Source organism: Chinchilla lanigera, unplaced genomic scaffold, assembly GCF_000276665.1.
Source record: "Chinchilla lanigera isolate Chin_1 unplaced genomic scaffold, ChiLan1.0 scaffold00080, whole genome shotgun sequence".
NCBI lineage: Eukaryota > Metazoa > Chordata > Mammalia > Rodentia > Chinchillidae > Chinchilla > Chinchilla lanigera.
In genome coordinates, this window is record NW_004955481.1 from 10,145,420 (window position 1) to 10,169,488 (window position 24,069).

The window sequence follows — 24,069 nt, forward strand, 5'->3', positions numbered from 1 at the left end:
CCCGCAGCTCCCTGTGCGCCGGAAGCCCTCCTTCCGGGAAACCCTGAGGCCGGGAGTGAGTCGTTGGTCCAAAGACCGGCGCTCCCCACCCCTGCTTCCCTACTGGACTACCCAGAGACAGAGTCTGTGCTCAGTGACCTGCCCATCCGTCCAGGCATCTTGACAGCTACATGTCCTCCTTTGACAATGTACTAGACACAGCTCTGAATTCATTTTATTTGTAACTTGTCTCTAAATACTCTGAGACTGTTCTGCTATTACTAAGGTCTGTTCTTTTCTTGAGTTTTCACTAATAACGTGCTAAACTGGCTTGTGGAGTATCACTTTACTTGATAGTTTACTAATCCTGCGTGGGCTATCTCTTGTTTCAGTACAGTATTAAATGCATTATAGGGGGCTGGGGATTTAGCTCAGTGGCAAAGCGCCTGCCTGGCAAGCGCAAGGTCGTGAGTTCGGTTCCTGGTACAGGAGAAAAACAAAAACAAAAAAAAATGCATTATAAAGTTTAACAATGAGCCCTACACAGCATACAACTGCTTATGATTCCCCTCCCCAATTCTTAAATATTAACATAGTCTAAGATGTGATGGCTCCAACCAGGTAAGTGCACATAGCTGTCATTTGAGGGGAAGAGAGAGATTGCTGCTGGGCACCACCACCACCACCACTCCCGCCCCTTACATATGCCTCACTGAAACTGTGAAGGAGGATTTTAGGGTTTGAGGAACTTACTTGTCAGCTAGGCTGAAAGACTTATAAAATTATCAGTGACTGTTTCTGGCAACTGAAACTAGGCTGCTAGAGGAAGGGAAACTGGAGGACCTAAGTAAAGGTTTCTGTGTAGTACTGGTTTGGTCAGTATAATATTGTCTTACTTTTCTCATTGCTAAGACAAAATGCCCAACACCCAAAGTGAAAGGAGGAAGGTCTACTTGGCACACAGTCCGTAGAGGTTTCATCCCCTTGTTGGCTGGCTCCCAGGCAGGGTGGCCTGGCAGAGGGGCTTCACAGAGCAGGCAGGCAGAAGGCAGCAAGCCACAAGCAACAAGCCAGGACCCTCTTTCTGCCCCGTATATCTTATCCTGGCTGCCCACCCTTAGGGCCGATAGTACTCACGCCCAGGGTGAGGCAGCCTGAATCCTCCCCAGAACACACACTGGATCCCAGGGTCACACACTTTAGATCTAGCCACGTCTGAAAAGCCCCAACTATGCCTGCATGAGGCTTTTGGGGAACAGCTAGACACAAGCGATATAAAAAGCATCATGGATGAGGTTATATATATTGGCAAAAAGAGGTCATATAATACATTTGCTTTAAGTTTTTTGTTTATTTTGCCTAACATGTAAAACTTCTAAAAAATGAGAAAGCTACCTAGAGTGAGAACAGAAGCAGTATACATTGGCATTATTTTCCCTAGACCTTTGATTCTTTGCAGGGCACACAGCTGCCAGGAATTTGGGAGTGATCCTCTTAGAGTTGCGAAATCTGTTTTAACTCTTGCAGTGCCACTATCCCATTTCCCTTAGTCTTGCCTCACCAACCTGGAAGAACTTACATTAATAATTTTCTAAGTGGAGAAGGCAAAAGCCCTAATAGTAGTCTACACAACCTTAGCTAACCTAGCCATGCCTTCATCTTTCCCTTTAGCTCACTGAATCCATCTGCTACTCCTTCCTTTGCTGTTACCATAAGTGCATTGCCATCTCAGAGACGTCGCATTGACTGTTTTCCTTGCCCGGAATGTGTCCCCCGCCCCACTCTGCGTATCTGCATGGCTTACTCACTTCCTTTGGGTCTTTGCTAAAATAATTTAGTAAGGCCTCATTCTACTCCCAGGGTACCCAGTCCCTCTTACTCATGCTTTTTCTCCTCTAGTACTTTTCACATTTTGAATACTATTGAGTTTGCTCTTCCTCATTCCTGCCGCTCTCTCTCTAGAGCAAACCCTAAAAGGGCGGCAGTATTTGTCTATTTTTTTTTCTCATTGCTGTCTCCCCATACCTAGAATAGTGGCAGGCATATAATAGGTAATTAATAAATATTTGTTGAATGAACTTTTTGTTTTCATTTATGAAAGTGTTTAATCTCATTCTCTTGGTGGGGGAAGCTGTGGTTTTTTGAGACAGGGTCTGGCTGTATAGCCCAGGTTGGCTTCAGACTCCCAGTTACCCTCTTGCCTCAGCCTCCTGAGTGCTGGGATTACAGGAGTGTGACACCCCTACCCAGCATTAATCTCATTCTTAAACCAAAATGAACAAGGCCAGTTCTTCATCTTAGTAGAGTATCCCTAACTGTAATCTCTGCCTGTTGCTCTTGGTAGCCTTGGAGCCTTTACCATGACTCTAACTTAATATGCTTTCCCTGGATAGGAGTGGTCCCAGTCCCAAATTCAAGTTGAGTACTACAGTCATAAATTCATTTTTTTTCTCACATAAGTATAGCAAACATTAGAAACCATTGCTTTCTTTTTCTTTAATGTTCATTGATATTAGTATATTAAATCAGATGTATATCCCAAGAACCTAAGATTACTTTGAAAGTAAATTTGGAAGCTCAAGCTCATATACAAAGAAAAGATGTGTGTTCTTGTTCTCTCCCCTTCTCTTTCTCTCTCTGTGTCTCTCTGATGCTGGGGATAAAACTCAGGGCTTCATGAACACTAGGCAAGCCCTCAACCACTGAGCTGCATCCCTAGCCCACAAAGATAGATAGAGACAGAGATATATATCTCTGGGCAAACTTTAAAAGGAAGACCAAAAGTGGTCTTTTGCTAGGGGATATTTATTTTGTGTCATTGCCCAATTTTTTGCTTTAAGAAAATGTTTTTTCAAATAACACTCAAAATAGTCTAATTTTTGCCTTTAAAAGAAAAAAGCTGGGCATGGTGGCACATACCTATAATCCCAGCACTTGGGGAGGCTGGAGGATTGTTGCAGATTCAAGGCCAGCCTGGGCTACAAAGTGAGCTCAAGACCACCCTGAACTGCATAGCAAGACCTTGTCTCAAAGGACAAAAAAAAAAAAGTTTAGAAATAAAGGTAATAGTCTAGTGCTTCCCAGTTCCAGGTTTTTGTTTGATTGCCATCAGAAAGTTTGCTTTGGTGGAGAGAGGTGTGATTATAAAGTAAGAAATAAGAAGTAAAGAAGTTAAGGTTCCTAAACTGAAACTTACTTTGCGACCAGGTTGCAACCTCTGGCTGTCCATGTGTATTGGGACTCTGAAGGTTCAAATTTAGCTTAAACATCTACAGTTCAGATGACTTCACTAATGGCTTTTGGGGGGCTACTTTTAATGCTGTACTTGAGAATCTAGATTGTGTTGAAATAAGAACCGCAGAACCTGCTTTCAGTAGTTCTAACTCTGCTGTGATTTGGACTTCTCCCAGTGAACAGCCCAGGAGTTCATCGTTCTGATTTACTCGTGCTCAAATGAGAATTTTCACAACTTAATCTAAGAGTTTTTTAGACTAATGTGTATCTATACCACCTAAAAATAGAATCTTAATCTTCTCTTTGATGTTCTGAAATTTAATCTACATACATTCTCATTCATGGTCTAAATTTTTTGAGAGTTTTGCAAAACTGAGATGAAGTAGATCTCTTGGCAGGCTGAGGGTTCCAAATACTGTTGTCATAGTATTTGAGTTTCAATATTTTGAGTTCTGCTCACCTCCTTTTAAAACAAGGCCTACTAAAAGAGATTGGCCCTTAGGGTCTCGTTTTGTTTTTAAAGGCCAGTAATTATTTGTGCTACTGAAGGACTTAGAGTTTTAGAGATCATCTGAGAGTCTGTTCAGTGCTTTTCTTTTTGGTTCTGAGAGCTGCTTAAATATAGAAACTTGAAATGCTGAAACGCGTGCTATTGCCTGCAGGGGCCTTAGCCTAGGGACATGGAACCACTGCTTCTATCAGGAGGCCTTGTCAAATATTTCCTATGAAGGATTCCACTGTCCACATACTATTAATAGTGAACAGTGTCCTAACGTCTCTTTAGAATAAACAAGTGTGGCTTGGTTATAACCTGCAATGAAAGCAGGTTGGCACTGTTTCAAGGGCTGCTCCGCTGTCATGTAAATCCACCTGATTTATTAAATGGACTAAGAATGTAGACAGAAGATTCTTATTGTAATCTTAGCTTCAAAATTGAATTAAAGATGACATTCAGGTTGAAATGCAAATAGCAGCCAGGAATGTTGGTATGTGCTACTTAGGAGGCAGGAGAATCATAAGTTTGAGTCTAGCCTGGGCAACTTAGCAAGACTCTATTTTTAAAAATTTTTAAATGTAATTAACATTATAAGGAAAATATATTGATATTTTCTGTGGAGGGTTTCTGACTTTTTAACTACATAACCATATTGTCAAACATTGCAGATAACCTTTATGTTTTGTCAGGATATCTCAGAAAATTTTCAGATAATTTATTGGTAAGTAGGGTTTGAAATGGAACATAATATTTCAATTTAAGATGGAAGACATTTTTGGCATTGACTAGGAATGCAGGACTGCGGGTTGATTTATTTCTAGCAGCTAGCAGAAAGGGCCACTTCTGCTTGAGTCTTAACTGACATATATCACACAGTTGGAGTTGGTGCCATTAAAAACCTGTCATTCAGAGCCATTCCCCTAGGATCTGTTGACTAGGTTTGTGGTGCTTAAAAAACACATCTGAATCATCATTCCTCAGACAACTAGAGATGGTTGGCGTCACTGCCTGGTCCTAACTTGGACCAGCCTGTAAATAATCTTTCCAAAAGCTAAATGTAGAAGAAGAATAAAAGAAAAAATACCCTTCCAAGACTTGGAAAGGTCACGAGTGACGTCATGGCAGAATAGATGATACAGTCTCAAAGGTGAGAGCTGTCCGACTGGACATGTTTCTTGTGATGGTTCTTCCTTTGCTCACCTGTGGTAAAAAGTGTGGTAAGAGCCCTCATTTTCCAGAGTTCAGCCTGAGTTCATCTCATACCTTTTAATAGTACTTTTGAGTACTCTGGAACAAGGTTAGAATATTAATTTAGCCTGTTCATCTCCAGCTGTGGCACCACAAGGAGGCTGCGGCTCCTGCACAGGCTTCCCGTACCATGGAAGGGAGCTAATTGCTAGGTGCAGGCTGATGCTGACAGGCTGCTCTTTCCCCAGCAGCCACTGAAAGTAGCTTTTAAAAAACAGTATTATTATTAGCATTTGTAGCCCACTTTCGTATTTCAGAGTGCCTTCTAATCATTTCTGTTTGCTCTTCCTATTGGTGCCCCCGAGAGGCACATTAACATTGTAATATTAATGTCCCCACATTGCATGTGGCATATCAGAGGAACGAAGGACGAGGTGATCTGCTTCTTCACACCATCTGTGATCTGCTTTGGGCATCCTCAGAGCAGGAGCTGAGGTGCTCACTCTGTTCCTCGCTCACTGAAACCATTTCCTCCCTGCTTTTTTTTTTTTTTAGGTGTGTGAATATTGTGGCTTTTAAACTGCATTTTACAGTAGAAAGTGTATTTTACATAATGTGCACACACAATATGTACGTAACACTGAAACAGGAAATTTTTTGCTCATAAAATGCACATATTTTTTCTATTTTATTCTTTAATGGCAGTTTCAGCGCACTCAGTTCTACCCTGCTCCCCAATGGGAATTGGACCCAGGGCCTTTGTTTTTGGAAACAGGATCTCAGGAAGTTACTGTGGCTGAACTTGAACTTGCCATTCTCCTGCCTTAGCCTCCCAGAGAGCTGGGATTATGGGCATGAGCCGCCATGCCTGGCATTAATTAAATTAATTTTAAGAACCAAAAATTTGTCAGGACCCACCATGCTAAGGATACCTAGAGCTAAAGAGTACGTAATGGCACATTTTCCTAGAGCATCACTTTACTCAGAGATAAAGGGAGAAGCATATTTTCCTTTTAAACATACACGAATGTGTTCTAGAATTTACTTCATGAAACTTCAGAGGAATTTTGTTCTTAAGATAGGCTACTTCGTAGTAAACGCCAGTCCTGGGCTTTCTCCTGCTTCTTCCCTAATGTGTGTTCACGCTCTTCTTTGCTGTCAAGGGAAGTTCACTAGGAAAATGAGACGTGCTGTCTTTTTGAAACCTTTGGATTAAGTTTGCATCTTGTCTAAACCAGAAGGGGATCAAATTCTTTTGAGTACTATATTTTGTAATAATTCTTAGGCAGTTTACTCTCTGCCAGTGACTGTCCTAGAAACTGAAAATCCTGTGATAATCAAAAAACAAAAATCTCTTCCTTCATGGAATTTGTACTCTGCTGAAAGTGAGGTATGCTACATGGGGACAAACCAATAAATAATTTTTAAAAAAAAAACAAAGATAGTAGTGAGGATAGGATAGTGGAAGAAAATAAAACAAGGATTAGGATATGGATTCCTAGGGTTGAAGGTTGGTTGATGCCATTTCCAAAATACAGTAAAATCATGAAAGGTCTACCAGAGAAGATAATATTTGATTAAAGCAAAGACCTAAAGGAGACAAGGAATAAACCATGCAAAGGAAAAACATTCCAGACAAAAGAAAAAGAAGTAGCAAAAAGCCATGAAGTAGGAGCATGCCTGGATGTGCAAGGAGCAGCGGTAGGTCCTGTGGCTGGAGTGGAGCTAGCAATGGGAAGAAATAGCAGCACATAAATCAGAGAGGTAATAAGCAGCTCTTTATTTTTGGTTTTATTCTGAGTAAAATAGGAAATCAGTAGACATTTGAGCAGAGAAGTATTATGAGCTGACCTACATTTTAAGATCACTATGCCTGAAAACTGAACAGAAGAGTCAAAGATGGTCACTACATACTGGCAAAAGGAACAATTCAGCAGGAAGGGATAACAGTTTTAAATATCTTTGCACCAAGTGTCAGTGTGCACAACTTCACAAAAATATGACTGGACTTAAAAGGACAGATAGAAACTAGCAAAATTACAGTAAGGGACTTCAGTACCCCACTCTTACAGTTAGACAGGTCAACTGGACCAAAACAGAAGAGAACAAATCAACAAAGAAACATCAGAGTTAAACCACACCACTGAACAAATGGACTTAAACATATTTTTCCCAACAGCACACAGAATTTTTTCCAAAATAAACAATATCTTAGACCATAAAACATGCTTAGATAAACACAAAAGAACTGAAATAACCCCGTGCGCATAATGGGAGCATAGTGGAATGAAGCTAGAAATCAACAGCAAAAGAAGCCACAAAAACTACACAAACGTACGGAGATTAAATAGGACATTGTTGAATAATCAATGGATTACAGAAATTGGGGAAGAAATAAAAAAGTTGAAGTGACAGTGGCAGTACAACATACCAAAACCTGTGGGACACAATGAAAGCAAATTTAACAGAGAACGTTATAGCTGTAAATGTACACATAAAAAGAATAAAGTGATCCCAGGTAAATAACCTAATGTCACATCTCAAAGTCCTAGAAAGAACAATCTAAATCTGAAATTAATAGAAGGAAAGAAATTATAAAGAGCACAGCAGAAATTAATTAAATTGAGATTAATAAAACACTACAAAGGATCGATGAATCAGAGTTGATTATTTGAAAGGATGGGAAGAAGATCTAAGGATGGGGGAGATGAAACAGGGAAGAAGGGAAATAAAAAGGCTCAAAATACAGTACCTGTATGTACCATTCCTTCCAGATGAATGTATTCACTGTGTATTGCAAACATACACTAATAAAATTGAGCAGAAACTTTACAAAGGTAGCTCTGGCTGCTATGCTGTGAATAGACTGGAAAACTAGGTGTTGTTAAAGGGTTTGGCAGGGAGAGGATGGGTAAAGACAAATGCAGAAGTAAGGAGACATTAAAAGGTTTTGCTATATTCCATTTACTGAGTTTGGTGAGGCAGCAGCAGGTTCTATTTGGGGATAGCACAGAGAGATCAAGAGTTTGATTTTGGACATGTTCCTTTTGGGGTGTCTGTTAGTTATCAAAGTGAAGATTTTACCTAGGCAGTTAGATATATATATGATCATTGATTTCCCAGTAGGCAAGCTGGATAGGCATGATGTTACAGCTCTTGAAAAGTCACTATCTACTCTCTCTAGATTGTATCTTCCTATTCTGAACCTGTTAGGATAGTGGATTTTAAAATAAAACAGAAGCTAGGGATAGTGGTACACATCTGTCATCCTAGCTACCTGGGAGGCTGAAACAGGAGGATCTCAAGTTTGAGGCCAGCCTGGGCAAAATTGTAAGACCCCCTCCACGCACCTCAAAAAAGAAAGCAAGGAACTCCCCCCACATTGCTGCTCCCCATTTTTCTCAATCATCAATATAAGGTCAATTCAGTTGTTTTTTAAGAGTAGTCAGTATCAGGATTAGATATCTGAACTGGCTTCATACTGTGTTTTCCCTTGTTTTGCCTAAACACCCAAAGAATGATTGATGTATTTTTGGTGACTCTAGCATTGATTGTGACCCACGAAGTATGTTACTCTTGCTTAGGGTGTAGGTACAGTATTATTTTAGCTCATTGATTCAAAGTAAAAGGTACCTTCACATCATCCCCTCCTCCATCCCTGCCTTATTGAGAATCCATGTGCCTAATGAGAAATGTTCCTGGTGGAATAGTTTGGTACGTATGAATGAGGTAGAGGTAGGAAAAATTGAGAAACTATTTCATTCCATTTACTTACCGTCTTCTTAATTTTATGCAAAATTTAATATTTTGAACCAGACAGACAAAATGCTGGTGACCTGACGATAGCCCTTGTACTCACAGGGTTCATGGTATCGTGGTTGAGCCTGATGTAAACAGTTATTCTCCGCTGTCAGAGAAGTACATATACTGGGTGCTACAAAGAAGGTTTAGAGCTTTCCAAGAAATTTCTGAACTGAACTAAATCTTAGGGTTAAATACATATTCTCCACACAGGCAAAGCGTAAGAAGAATGTATAAAGCAGAAAGAACACCAGATTTTTTTTTTAAAGGCACAGAGCGGTGAGTTTCAGTATTAGAGGAATAAGCAGTAATTTTGATAGGATTGAAATGAAGGAATAGCCGGGGATATAGCTCAGTGGCACAAGCACCTGCCTGGCAAGCGCAAGGTCCTGAGTTCGATTGCCAGTACCAAAAAAAAAAAATGAAGGAATAGTCTGCAGAGGTGGGCAGGAATCGATCCAAGAGAGCCATATATTTTTTATAATAGTAGTACTACATTTGAGTATGTAGAAAATTTCAAGTAAGTTTACTGTGTTTATCCTTAATTACGAAAAATTCTCAGTGCAAAGGAAAAGAGAGCTGGGAATGGTGGCACATGCCTGTAATCCTAATACTCCAGGAGGCTGAGGTTGGATCACAAGTCCAACCCTTGGCTGGGCAACTCAAAGACTTACCAAGCCCCTGTCTCAATTAAAAATGGCTTGGTATACAGTTGAGTGCAAAAGCCACAGGTTCAATCCCAGTACTGCCCCCCACCAGTTAAAACAGATGGTAGAAGCAGAGGGAGTTTTTCTTGAACCAACAGTTGCAGTGGTATTTGTTGGGATCAGGCACTGTTCTACATACTTTGCAAATATTAATTCATTATCCTCGTAACAGCCTCATGAATTGAATGCTGTTGTGGTCTCCTTTTCACAGACAGGAAGCAGATCTGAGTACTACTTGCCTAAAGTCACAACACCTAGCAAGTGTCAGATCAGAATTTGACATCGGGTATTCTGGTTCTGAAGACTGCTCTGAACACCTGTGTCTGCTGTCTCTTGTTAGGGTGTCCCTTTCTCAAGAAATTAGTCTAGGCTAGAGCAAAAGTCCTGGGGTAGTCTTGAGGCTGTCTTGAAACCACTGGAATAATATGCCAAAGTGTTACATGTTATGTTCATTTCTTAATGAGGGAGGCCTTGGCTTTCATTTGTTTGTCAAAAGGGCCAGGAAGACAGACAGTTTAGCATGTCTGCCTTACAAGAGTATTTCATGGCTTTTTTGTTGTTAAAGGGCACTGATCAGGGTAGTGCTTCCTTAGAACCAGGTGTTTACGGAGTCATTCCGGCTTCCTCCACAGCATTGTTCTAATTGTTTATCTGATTGGTCTTCCTAGGTACATTTCCCAAAATACTCAAGCCAAATTCCAGATTAGAATTATGATTCTTTCCCATAGATTGAGTCGCTGACATCTGTTTTGAAAAACCTATCTATGTGATTCTATTTATTTACTTATTTATTTATTTATTTATTTCCAGGAATTGAACTCAGGACCCTGCGCTTGTCAGGCAGGCACTGTGCTGCTGAGCTATATCCCTGACCCTATCTAGATAATTCTAATATGTCTTTGGTTAAGAACCACTCTGCCCTGGAGAACAAAGATATTATCTCTACCTTTCTTTTTTGTTGTTGTTGTTGTTGTTGTTGGTTTTTCTCCGGTACCAGGAACCGAACTCATGACCTTGCGCTTATCTCTACCTTTCGTTAACACCTCAAATACTTAGGACATAGTAAGCATTAATATTAGTGGATGGAATGTTTTATTTTGTTTTAGTCTTTTTGAGACAGGGTCTCCCCATGCAGTTCAGGCTGGCTTTGAGCTCACTTTGTAGCCCATGCTAGTCTCAAACTCCCAATGATCCTCCTGCCTCAGCCTCCCAAGTGCTGGGATTGCAGTCGTGCACTACCACACCGGGCTGGATAGAGTGTTTTGAAATATGACTACTTTGTATGCAAAGATGAGAGTAGCAAACTAGGGCACAGTGGAGCATGATTTCAGCTACTAGGGAAACTGAAACAGGAGGACAAGTTCAAACTCAGTTGGACAGTTTAGCAAGATCCTGTCTCAAAATAAAAAACTAAAAAACGCTAGGAATGTAGGTCAGTGGTAGAGCACCCCTGAACTCAATCCCCACAAGGGGTAAAAATGATCAGTCATTCGTAATTAGCCATATTTCACAAGATACGGTAATATGACCCATGACTAGCCCACCCCAGCTCCCCTGTTTGTTACAGAGCCTGGCACTTCAATATCTCCTTGTTGCCCTTATTTGAAACATCAATTCTCCTCTCTGATTCATCTGCTAAGTACCAAATGAGTTAGAAAATACCTGTTTCCCTGAAGCCCACAACTGGTAGAAATCTCTGAAAGCAGCGCTGTGGTGCATCTTAAAGGATGTCTGAAGTCCTTGTCTCCTGACATTAGTCACTCTGCTCTGTCTTTCTGGGAACACTGCTTTCAGCATTTTGGGCATTGGGCTCTGTCATACAGGTTATAAACTCCTGGTCTTGATAATTGGAAGGTTAAGAGCACAAGCTACTAGGAAGGTAATTGGAAGGATTCTTCAGGGAGAGAGAGCAGAAAGCCTGTATCAGGGAGACATAGCCAGACAGTTATGGAGGAGGAAGGAAAGGTTTCAGTCAGAAAAAGTAGTTAAGAATAAATGTGGAGGGGCTGGGGGTTTAGCTCAGCAGCACAGTGCCTGCCTGGCAAACACGAGGTCGTGAGTTCGATTCCTGGTACCGGGAGAAAAAAAACAAAATAAATAAATAAATGTGGAAAGTCTTTAAGTACTTCAGAAAGATGATGTTTGGATCTCATAGCCAGAATTTTGATGGGGAGATAGGTATACAACTGAAGTACAGAAAAAAAAAAATAGTACAAACATTTGCCATGAAAAAGAGAAGAGAAAGACTGGTAGTACTAAACAAGCACTTTGTTTTGGAGCAAAATAAGATGAAATAGTTACTGATCACAAAACTTACCCAGAGAACTGTTTTTCCTGCAGTGCTAAAGAGCATAGGTAGGAAAGTCACTGGTGACAGAAACCAGTGGGTGGTGATAGTTTAGACAAGTTCTTTTCCCTCTTCTTTGTATATGGTCTTATAATCTATGCAGTAGAATCTGTCTGTTCCTGAATCATGCCAATCAGTTACCCACATAAAAATACCTACAATAGCATTTTTAAAAGCAGCACACTCTGAATTAAGAGGCCATGTAAAAATCACAATCCACGAGTATGTACTGTGAGAAGAAAACTAATTTCTTGACTTGCCTAAAGTCTTTTCCTTCTTACAGCAAGTTGACCAATGTTTAACCCAACAAGCTTTTTTGATAGGACCTAGGAAACAAGATTTTATAAGAGAAATAACTTTAAAACTTGTGTCTAGGGCCAGGAATATAGCTCAGTGCCATAAGCACCTTGCATAAGTGCAAGGTCCTGAGTTTGATTTCTGCTACCACAAAAAAAAACAAAAAACAACTTGTATCTAAAAAAAGTATAATTAGAGGAATTATGGCATTAGTAATTATGGAAGAAAAAATATAACCCAGATTTAGGATCAGACAGGGTTGAATTTGAACCCTGTTTGGTAGCCCTCGATGTTACTTTGTCATTGTGAACATCAGTTTCTGCATCTATAAAATGAAAGGGGAATCATACCTACTTTGTTTGGGATAATTATAGAAATAGAAATAATATCATTAGTAGGTACTTGGTAAGTGGTAGCAACCTATATTAATATTCATATAAACTGTCCACTCAAAAATACTTTAATCATAGAAACAGTAGGCCAATACATTATTCTGGGTATAGGAGTTGTGCTTGAAGACAGCCCTCCTGGAGAGAGGTAGAGTGCAGGTGGTCACAGTTTTGGCAGTGGAGTAAGGAAGGATGTGCTTTCGCTGTATAGGCTGGTATGTCTGGTTGAGGAGGCCTGCACTGACTAAAAGAAAACCAGGAGAGAGATTTCTAGACACACAACTATTCTTCCCCTCCTACCTGGCCTCCTAGGATGTCCTCATTTTCCCTTGTTGCTTTCTTGGCAGGTGGCTGTTAAAAACAATATTGATGTCTTCTACTTCAGCTGCCTCATCCCACTCAATGTGCTTTTTGTAGAAGATGGGAAAATGGGTAAGTACGTCCTCCTGTCCTTCTGCTAAATATACCTTTGCCCTTCCTCTGAATGTCAGGCAGAGCACAACTCAGAAGCACGAGTTATTTTAAGGATAAAAAAATGGGGTACAAATATTCTAAATCCCTAATAATGGCTCATGTATCTGCCTGAGTCTCAGTAGCTTTTTGTTGCTCTGCCATTAGTCTCTAAATCACCATGCCCATTATCTGAATAATCCAATCAGCTCTGTATCCCAAGATACAGAAGAAGAGGTTTAGGGACAGGAAGATATGAATTTGAATCTTAGTATTAGCTGTTGGCCCTGGGCAAGATGGTTAGCTTTTCTATTTCATTTTTCAAGTTTGCAAAGCAGAAATAGTTTTTATAATGACTTAATGGGGTAAGGTGTATGAATTTAGCACTTAACCCTGTACTAGGCTCAGACTGGCTGAAGAAATCAGTAATTTGTAATAAACCATTAGTACTTCATGTGGCCTTTGGCATTTCTCTTCCTTTATTTATGAAACCATCTCCAATAAAACTAACTTATATTGGTACCTGTTATATTGTATTGGCATTTCATTGAACTTCACAGTAGCTTTAGGATCAAGACAGATGTAAATATTTATGAGGAAATTAAAGCTTGGTAAGATCACTGGACTTACCCAAGATCACTCAAACGGGAAAACAAGGGAGCCAAAACTAAAAATAGACTCTTTCCCAATGCATCTTAGTGCTGTTGATGCGGAACTAATGGACCTGGAGGATATAACACCTGGGCCCAGCTAAAAATTGTCTCCAATTCTGCTAGTTGTATTGCAAGAGCCAACATACAGGAGAGGCGGTGCAAGGCATGAGAAATGAGAACACTAACAGACTGTGCACGTCTGCCCTTCCCTGTGCTTCCCCACACAGAGCGCCAAGTCTTCCTGGCAACCTGGAAGGATATTCCCAATGAAAATGAACTCCAGTTTCAGATTAAGGAATGTCACTTAAATGCTGGTATGTAATAACGAAATTTCACCTTCATCTTAGTAAATCAATTAGATACTTGAAGATTTTTTCTTTCCTTTACCCACCTCTTTCCACATCTGACATGTTCCCAGTGAGTATATTTTAACCTCTCTTTAAAAGCTTGGGATGTCTGAGGGAAGGTACTCAATGATGTACATGATGATAGTTAAAAGAAATAAACTAGAGTGTATTTGCCTACCCGGTACTTCAGTGGTTGAAGATGTGTCATGTTACTTGAGCATACGAAGCATCGAGTGATGGAAGTGACTCCTGAAAATAGGTACTCTCCTAAAAGTTGAAAGGACCTGTAAGTTCAAGGCCAGCTTGGGCTACAAAGTGAGTTCAAGGCCAGCCTAAACTGCATAGTGAGACCCTGTCTCAAAAAAAAAAAAAGAATTAAAAAGACCATTTTGTCTTTTACAGCAGCTTTTGATATTGTCTTTCTGAGATCCTATATTTAGAATGTTAGTTATAATGAAAGACTATATCATAGTTTTTTGGGGTTTTTTGTTGTCTGTTTTTTGTTTTTGTCGTTTTGAGATAGGGTCTCCCTATGCAGTTCAGGCTGGCCTTGAGCTCACTTTGTAGCCCAGGCTGGTCTTGAACTTGCAACGATCCTCCTGCCTCAGCCCTCCAAGAGCTGGGATTACAGGCATGTGCCACCACGACCAGCATATATCATGGTTGATTAAAGCCTGGATGATAGTTTTATAGTGGGTTTTTGTTTTGTTTGTTTTTGGTACTGCCTTTTGTCAGCTTTCCTGCGATGCGGCTAACCTCTTTAATCACCATTAAAAATCGCCAAAACCGCCAAAACTTGTTTGTTTGCTTGTTTTAAATTTTTTTGTTTGTCTGTTTGTCTTTTTTTTTTTTCTTGAGACAGGGTCTAGCTATGCAGTTCAGGCTGGCTTTGAGCTCACTTTGAAGCCCAGGTTGGTTTGAACTGTATCCTCCTGCCTCAGTCTCCTGAGTGCTGGGATTACAAGGGTGCCCCACCACACCTGGCTTTGTGGTTTAATTTATTACTATAATAGAACATAAAAAGGGGCAACCCAAGAGATATAACAATAGCCGTTATCATCTCTAGGGCTTTGTTTCCCTGGAATATTCCTGTTCTAAACTCTATCTTTCATATCAGACACACACACACACACATACAGGTTAGTACAGACTTACTTTTTTTTAGTACAGACTTTTTGGCTTTGAATGAAAGTGAGCCCTGGTGCTTGGGCAGCACCTCCTCTTTCCTCACTGACCCAGTGTTTCTTCCCTGCTTTGATGGTTCTCACGAGGGTCTTTCAGCACACTGCCATCTTTCCGTTGCAGTTGGGGCAGAGCACTGGGGAAAAGAGGCAGCATAACAGTACAAAAAGGTAGAGAAAAACCACATGTGCTGCCTTCTGATTTTTGGAGGTTTTTGTTTGGCTGGTTTGTGGTTTTGTATTCTTTTTGTTTTTGTTTTGTTTTTTGAGATGGGATCTCACTGTGTAGTTCAGGCTAGCACTGAAATCACTCTAGCCCAAGCGGGACTTGAACTCATGGTACTACTCCTGCCTCAGCCTCCCAAGTGCTGGGATTGCTGGCATGCGCCACCACACCTGGATTCACATGCAGTCTTCTCGTTCCAATATTTTGTTTTCAGTTTCAGTTTTTTGGTTTTCTAAATTATTTTCATCTTTTATATTCAGAAAAATCTTTTCATATTGGGGCTTTTGAAATCCAGCGTCATAGTGATGAACTTCTTTCTGTGATCCTGTTTTAAACATGATGATCCAGTAAGCCTTCTCTGAGACGTTCAGGAGGCTGAATCCCTCACTAAAAGACAGACAGCCTGGCATGTTTTGAGTGTAGAAACTGTAGGCAGAGGCTAGCTTCTGCTAAGGATTGTAGAGAGGTGTTTGCAAGGAGAGTTTTCGGTGATTTCCATCAAAATAATTAGTTGGTTTTCATCATTTTGTGCTGTACTCTTTTAAGTAAATGACAGTGTTACCTGTCCGTGTCTTTGAGGCTCACTAGTGAGTTAGCCATGAACCTCAGAGGTGAGCACAGGAGCTGCGGGCAGCTTTCTATAGAATAAGCTGCTTCTCGGAAGTCCCTGGGTGCAGAACCCACAGTGGCTGGTGGTGAGAACCAGAGGGGATCCCATTAGAGTAAAGAAACAAACTAATGGCTTTAAAACCTAGCTGAGAGCTTTTTTGTTCCCCTGCCTTTTGTCAGCTTTCCTCTGATGCTGCTAACCTCTTTAATCACCATTAAAAATGCCTCTGCTCCCCCCTTGAGAGAGACCAGGCTCTGGGTTAGCTGCCACCCTGTGGCAGTTGGGCCGCTGGAGACATTTCAGGTAGTATGTTCCTGATGCACTTGTCCCTCAGGAAAGGGAGTTCTGTGGTCAAAATTTAAAATAAAGCATGTGAGATCCCTCTCTTAAAAAAGTTTCACATTGGTACACTAAAAGCTCTTGAGAAGTCTCTCATTGAAGAAAACCCATTTACCTCAGTGTTCATTGAATTTATTTGACTGTGGGATTTTAAATCACAAAGTGCTTCTTGGTTTGGTTTGGTTTGGTTTGGTTTGGTTTGGTTTGGTTTGATTTGATTTTCTGAGACAGCGTCTTGCAAAATAGTTCAACTAGCTCTCTGTGTAGCCCAGGATAGCCTCATACTTGCAGCAGTCCTTCTGCCTCAGCCTCCTGAGAGCTGGGACTACAGGTGTACACCACCACACCTGGCTTATTGTTAACATCTTACAGAACACCGTCGTTCCTTGAATGTGATCTGAGAAATGCTGAACTTCAGAGAGCAAATAAAAGCCAGAGTAACTAGAAAGCAAGTTTCATTTCAGAGGTCCACTGTGGAAGAGACCTGCTTTTTCAGAAAAGAAACTGGAAATTTGAATGACTGAGGACTTTAGTCTAGCCTGCCAGAATAATAGAAAAGATCCCTCTGCTTCTGGTTAGTTTTGAAGCCCTTTTGCACCTTGATTTTGGTGAGTTCGCACGAGAGGGAATGTCTGCCCTTTCTCCAGGTGAGGCCGTGTTCTCTCCAAGTGATGCAGTCCTCAGAGCAGGTTCATTTGTCACTTCTGCCATGGCCTCATGCCAGCCCCTCTCAGCCTCAGGGGCTCCAAATTCTGAATGAACTGGTTTCCCGTGACACACCATTCTATAGCAGCGGTGCACGTAGAACACAAGGAGAAACAGTTTGTTTTCTTCAGGAGCCCAGTGCCATCATTTCCCAGGTAAATCACTGCTAGTCTTGCAAGACAGCTTCCTAAAGCTGATGCTCTTCCTGTGACCCTGCCCCAGGCCTGGAGGACTCTGGCCTTTACATCTCCTTCCAGTATGTGTGTATGTATGAGAATGCCAGCGTCTCACTTTATAGTTCAGGCTGGCCTTGAACTTACTATGTAGCCCAGGCTGGCCTCAAACTCCTAGCAAGCCTCCTGCCTCAGCCTCCCAAATATTGGTATTTACAGGTGTGCGCCACCATGCCCAGCTTCTTTCTAGTCTTGAAGGTTCTGTGAACAGGAGCATTTGCAGGTTTAGTGCCTTCTGATTCAACACCCTGGGCCTAGCGGAGAGCTAAAAATAACATCCTTTCCAGCTGATCTGCCCTAATCACAATAGCAGCCACACTTAAAATAGCTTTTCTGTGCTAGCATAGACAGTTGACAGATGGAATGAACACTGAGGGCTGCAGGAAGTCACAGACTTAAAGGACTTACCAGCCTAGCACTGAGCTTTTATTTTTGTTCTTTCATCTCTCTCTAGAGAAGAAACCCCCTTCCCAAGTCTTAATAGTCAGATCTTAATAGAAAGATGTTTATGATAGTGTTCATGATACCACTAGTTGTTGTAAAGACTAGAAAATTTTATATCAGAAAGAAATCGGTAGACAGGACCCCCTCCTTCCCAGGACCAGTCACTTCTACAGGGGTTTGAATTTGTTTTATGTCTTACCATTACAGCGGCATTTGAGGTTAATACAGCTCTGAGAATGCTACCTTATGTGTATGAGAAGTAGTTGCATCTTCAGCTGTATTAAAAAAGGAATCTTTGTGGCAAGCAGTTCTATAAGCCTGTTTTTTTTCAACTAAGTGTTTATTGTACTATGCAAAGCTTGGAGACATGATGTGTCTGTTTTCGTTAGTTAGACGTGGTAACAAGAGGTACTTCTTCACACATAGGCACTAGGTGAGGGCAAGCTCACTTTGTTGTTTGTTTGTTTGTTTGTTTTTTGAGACAGGGTCTCACTATGTATGTAGTTCAAGCTGGCCTTGAACTTACTATGTAGCCTGAGCTGGCCTCGAACTCACAGCGATCCTCCTGCTTCAGCCTCCTGAGTGCTAGGATTACAGGCGTGTGCCACCACGCCCGGCCAAGCTCTCTTTCTGTGTGTATTGTGGCTCTTCCTGTCATCTATTAGGACATTTCAAAACTGGAAACTTTCCCAACCAGTACTTAACTCATTCATTTGCTCAAAAGGTAAGGACAAAAAAAAAAAAATTCTTTTAGTTCTGAACATACTTATTTCAAACTTGTTAGTGAATACCCCAGAGGGGTCCCAAATGCAAGTTCCCTATTCCTACTCTTTATACTCTGAGTATCTTCTTTATTCTTATTACGGCCAGAAGAAATGTGACCACTATAAATAAGAAAGAGAAAAGAAGAAAAACAGTTTATATTACATTCTCATTCTCACAGTCTTCCAGCTGCAAGATTTCATCTTACTTTCCAGAGTTTCAGTATGTAAAACAAAAACACATACAAAGAAGACTGTTCTAGCCAAGCATATAGAGGAACATGTCTATAATCTCAGCTACTTGGGGCTCAGGCAGGAAAGGGCTGGGATTGAAGCTCAATGGTAGTACATATGCATGCCTAGCATGCTTGAGACCATGGGTTCAATCTCTAGTATTTAAAAGAAAACAAAAAGGTCTAATCCAAACTGCCAAGGAAGCTTCCTCTGTCTGGTTTCCATTGCTACTGTTAATCAGTATATTTACCAAGTCTCATCATCTAAAAATCTATAAATCCTCACTCAAATTTAACATGTAAAATATGTAGGGCTGGTGATGGAGCAGGGAGAGCACATACATGTTACAGAGCCCTTCTTCCGTTCAGTCCTCTGATAGAAATCACAGTGCCACCATTCATTCAGTACGAGCAGAGCCAAATTCCTGGCCTGTCACCTCTTGCACATAAATGGTGCACTTAGAAGAAATCTGTAGGCATCTGGGCCTTGCTATATTTATGGGGTGTGTTCACACCTGTGCATAAGGTGATTCTTCAACCATGTTACTAGTGTTGTTTTCTGTTGAGGGAGATGCACAGAGGCCTTGAAAGTTAGGAATAGCTTTTACAACACAGCGCAAGCCTTTGTGTTTTAAAGATGATCCTGTCAGAAGCCATTTGCCAAACTCCAGCTGTTGCTGTTGCTTAGTAACCTGTTCTAAGCTGCAAGAACCCTTCACCGTGACAACAAGAACTGTCTGACCCCCACAAGGTGATTGCAGGGCTTCTGGTGGCCCCCTTCTGCAGCAGTGTTGCATGTAACTACTCTGAGATACACTTGACTCCTCAAACAGAATTGTTCCTTAAATGATAACTACTGTGCTTGATGTTGGTGAAAATCTTGGAAATGAAAGAGGAAAAGTTAAGTAAGAACTAAGTGTGGTGAACATAAATAACGAACGTGGCCTTAGTGCATCTTCCTCAGAGTGTCCCTGGTGAGTGTGGGAAGGGGACATCAGGATGAGAAGTGCGTCCAGAAGAAGCCTGTCTGAGTAGATGTTACATCATAGCATTATGCAAACACTGGCATTTTTAACACCCAAGTGAGGCATGGTCATAGATTCTGATGACATTTACCTGTTGTGTCCCAAGTACTGTGGGAAAAATGATGATGAAAATTCCACAAGACCCCTGTGTTGAGAGCCCATGTTTAGGAGAGTAGAAGGCCATCCAGCACACCTTTTCCTAGAGAGCACACTAGAATGTGACAGATTTTTACGTAGGAGAGCTTAGTTCCTGAAGTAGGCATGAGTAATTTGAATTCTCATCAGAAATGAACGTAAAAATCAGTTAACAAAGAAGCAGTGCTTATCATCTCTCTCTGAAACTTTCTCTTTCCCTGTGCTGCAGCATCTACTCCAGAAGTGACCTTTAATTCTGGAACGTTATGTCTCCTCGATGCTGTGTGCAGTCATGAGGAAGCCCAAACACAACCTGTTCTTACCCCGACATGGTAACAACAAAGACTTCCACCATGCCTAGCAGCAGCATCGGGGACTTCAGGGCCTAGCCCCAGTCACCTTTGCACAGCTTCAGTCTTTCTTGGAGTCTCTTGTTGAGACCATTTGTTTCATTATTTATTTGGAGCCATGATGGGCCCTAAAGTCTTTCTTTATTAAGTATATGTTGCAGCCTTTAATGCATTCATTGTGGGGAACTGGCACCTACACATATTGCATTTTGATCCTTCTAATTCCCCTTCCCACTCTCCTATCTGCCCCCTACCCTAAAGTCTTAAGGAGGCCCTTGAGTCTGATCTATACCAGCACACACACATGCGCACGAAGGGAAAGGGAAAGGAAAATATCCAAATTGTTAAATTTGACTTGAAGGACTTCCAAAACTCTGATCCTGCCAGCTGAGGCCCAAGTGGCGTATAGTGAAATAGTGGTGACTTGGGAAGGAGAGCTGGAGAGTTGACCATTGGTCTATGTATCCGCACAGACCTAGACCAGCATTCCAGAAATGAATACCAGCACAAGTCACACTGGAACTCACACACATCCATCTGCCTTTGTCCCTTTCAAGTCAACCTTTCTGGCACATAGTTGATAGTAGTAAATCCTTAGGCCAGCCCATCTCTTAATCTCTGCAGGTAACTCTTACAAATTAAATGCCTAGGCACTCCTTACTCTGTTTTCTGGGTATCTGCTCGGCAGGCTCTTCACAAGCCTGTTCCTCACCATTTGCTGTTTGCGGGAGAAGGGCTTCCTGAAAGTTGCACCTGGGCACACGATGGTACTTGTCGGGGAACTTGAGCACGCGTGGCTCATAAGGATGTCAGGAGATCATCAGTGTGCATTTGTTTGAGATTTTAACTGAAGATGTTGTGTTTCTAGACACTGTTTCCAGCAAGTTACAAAACAACAATGTTTATACTATTGCCAAGAGGAATGTGGAAGGGCAGGACATGCTGTACCAGTCCCTAAAACTCACTAATGGCATTTGGATTTTGGCCGAGCTGCGCATCCAGCCAGGAAACCCCAATTATACGGTAAGGCCTTTCCCCATTGATAACATACAGTTAATTTTAGACCGTATTCAGAGTTCAACAGTTTTTGCATCACATAGTCCTTTATTTTAATTGAGTGGTATGTCGTACTATGAAATTTTGTCACAGCATACAGTAGTGACTCGGTTCATGAATTTAATTCTTTCCATGGTTCTGGTCACAGAACGAATTGGATGAGAATCGAACCCAGTTTCCCCATAAGGCCAACATTGAACCTCACCATTGAATTTGATTTGGTTCTCATCCAATTTGTTTTGCAGCCAGAATCATAGAAAGAGCTAAATTCATGAACCGAGGTACCACTCTAGATTTACTATAACCCCTACCACACAGTTCAGACACATAATTATTCACAAAAAACTTCTTGTTCTCCCTTAATAGTTAGACTCTCACCTTACCCTAACCCTTGGCAACCACTATGTGTTGAACTACTATGTATGTCATTTTGAAAATATTACATAAATTAAATTTGTACATTAGGTAACTACTGAGATTGTTTTTTGTGGCATCCACCAAACTATTATATAAATCAGTTGTTGACTCTCTCTTAAGATCAACAGAAGCTGGTCCACTGTTTGCATGGACCACAGTTTCTCCATTTACCCGACTGTGAAGTTTTTTGCTTTTTTTTTTTTTTTTCATTTTTGGGAAGTTTTTTTGGGTGGTATAGGGATTCACACTGAGCTGGGTTTTTTTTGTTTTTTTGGTCTTTTTAAGACAGAGTCTTGCTATGCAGTTCAGGCTGGCCTTAAGCTCACTTTGTAGCCCAGGCTGGTCTCGAACTCGCAGTGATCCTCCTGCCTCAGCCTCCTGAGTGCTGGGATTACAGGCGTGAGCCACGACGCCTGGCTTCCCAGCTGTATTTTGAGACAGTGTATCTATCCCTAAGTCACTAAATTGCCCAGGTGGAGCTCAAACTTGTGATCTTCCTGCCTCAGCTTCCCAAAGTGCTAGAATTACAAGGGTTCACCCAGCTTCTCCTTTATATTTTTTAAAAATGCTTTTATTCTGAGATAATTGTAGATTCACACACATTCGTAAGAAATAGCATAGTGAGTTCTTCCCATAAACACTCTGAGGTAATCCCTGAAAAATATATCTATTCGTTTGACCCAGAATATAAGTATGCAGATTAAGAAATTCAGATCTTTATGTTTACTTTAAGAATACCTTGAACTGCCCAGGCTGTCAGAAGTATCTATATCCAAAAAGTCACGAGGTATTTGAAAGATGTCACTTTACAGAAGCAGTGCATGCCACTCTATATTACAGTGGTGTTGTGCGTGCGCCTAAGTGTCACAGGGTTGGTGGCCATAAGAGTGCTGAATTTTTGCCACACGTGCTTAAAAGTGCAGAATAGGCCTGCACCGTAAAGGTTTACTTACAGATTGTATGGTCATTGAGCACTTACTGATGAACAGAGCCCCTAGATGTGCCACCATACTTACAGAGCTCGTGGTGGGATTAACCCACACAGGAGCTCCCCATCACACCGAGGTGATCCCTACTGAAAGAGAGGAAACTACTCCACAGCCAGAAGACGAGGGTGCACAGAAGCAAGAGCTCAAGGCCTAGGAGGAAATTCAGCAGAAAAGAAACACAAATGAAAGAGAAAAAAGGAAGGGGGAGGGCAAGAAAGAAGAGAGGAGAAGATAAAGAATACAGTGAGAGTTGTGTCCTCATCGTACCCTTTTTAGCTACACCCACCTTACATCCGCCCCTGTATTTTTAAATGGTAAATTTGTTTGTTTCCTTGCCTTCTTTTCTGTTCTTCAACCAACTGGTAACCAGGATCCCTCTGCCCACAGTGCCATCTAAATTCTAAATCTTTCATCACAGTGCCTAAATCTAATCCACTTTCCTAAGTGGCGCATGAGACTTCAAAATCATGCAGATCCATTCTTTTCCTTCCATCACTTGACACTCTTTGCACCGTGGAGCTGATCTCAGCTCAGTGTTAAAGGGGAACCAAATCTGGCTGATCCCGTACTAGTGCATAAAGAATGATAGTCCCTTAATCTTGAAAAACAACTTGATACAGTAATTCCCTCCGACCTCAATCTTTTTTATATTCCATTGATAAGATATGTTAATCCTGTAAGGATAAGGCTACATCTCTGTAATTAGGTAAGTCTCACCTGGAAAGATAGTTTGTTCAGTTGAAGAAGCATGTGTCCCAGACTAGACACCACAAGTGGATATGTGAGTTCTGACAGTGAGGAGGCAGGGCAAGTGACTCTTCCCCCTTGGTGGATCTAGGCGGACAGCATTACTGAGTGGGTGAGTAAAACATGTGCCATGTAAAGGCTAGCAGTTCAAAAGCATAAGACCCAGAAAAGGCCGCTTTTCCCTTGGAGCCATACAAAAGGAGGCCCAGGGTCCTAGCTCTGAGGGGCAATCAAAATATACAGTGAACATTTAAACTTCTAAAAAATTATTACAGAAGAGACACATAGCCATTAATCTTCCTCAGAATACTCCCCTGCACTTTAAATACGCTTATCCCATCTTTCTTGCCACTTTCTGAAACATTTCCAAAAATCCTCTTTCATCAATGTCTTTAAGAAGGAGATCAAATGATGGTGAATGCTGCTGCCAGATGCCATCCAACAGGAAGACAGGCTTGTGAAAACACTGTGCTATGCCCCCATCCAATCTGTACACTGGATCTGGCACCATTCTACTTGTAGCTCTGCCTCAAAGTCAAAATGAGCTGGGTGTGATGGCACATGCCTATAATCCCAGCACTCAGGAGGCTGAGGTAGGATTGCTATGAGCTCAAGGCCAGCCTGAGCTGCATAGTGAGACCCTGTCTCAAAAAGACAAAAAAAAAAAAAAAAAAAAAGTCAAAATGACCATGAAACGTTAATATTTTGTATCGGTTCAGAGTATTGAGCC

General features: G+C 41.3%; 1 protein-coding gene across 3 annotated transcripts in view; it reads left to right on the forward strand.

Moving 5' to 3' along the window:
• Window positions 1-24,069, forward strand: part of Ap2b1 (adaptor-related protein complex 2, beta 1 subunit) — a 114,050-nt gene that overhangs the window by 84,399 nt on the left and 5,582 nt on the right. For all 3 annotated transcript variants that reach the window (XM_005402877.2, XM_005402876.2, XM_005402881.2), the window contains 3 exons: window positions 12,786-12,870; window positions 13,769-13,855; window positions 20,999-21,153. In XM_005402877.2, coding sequence (XP_005402934.1) covers window positions 12,786-12,870; window positions 13,769-13,855; window positions 20,999-21,153 — 327 coding nt within the window. The remainder of the gene's footprint in view (window positions 1-12,785; window positions 12,871-13,768; window positions 13,856-20,998; window positions 21,154-24,069) is intronic.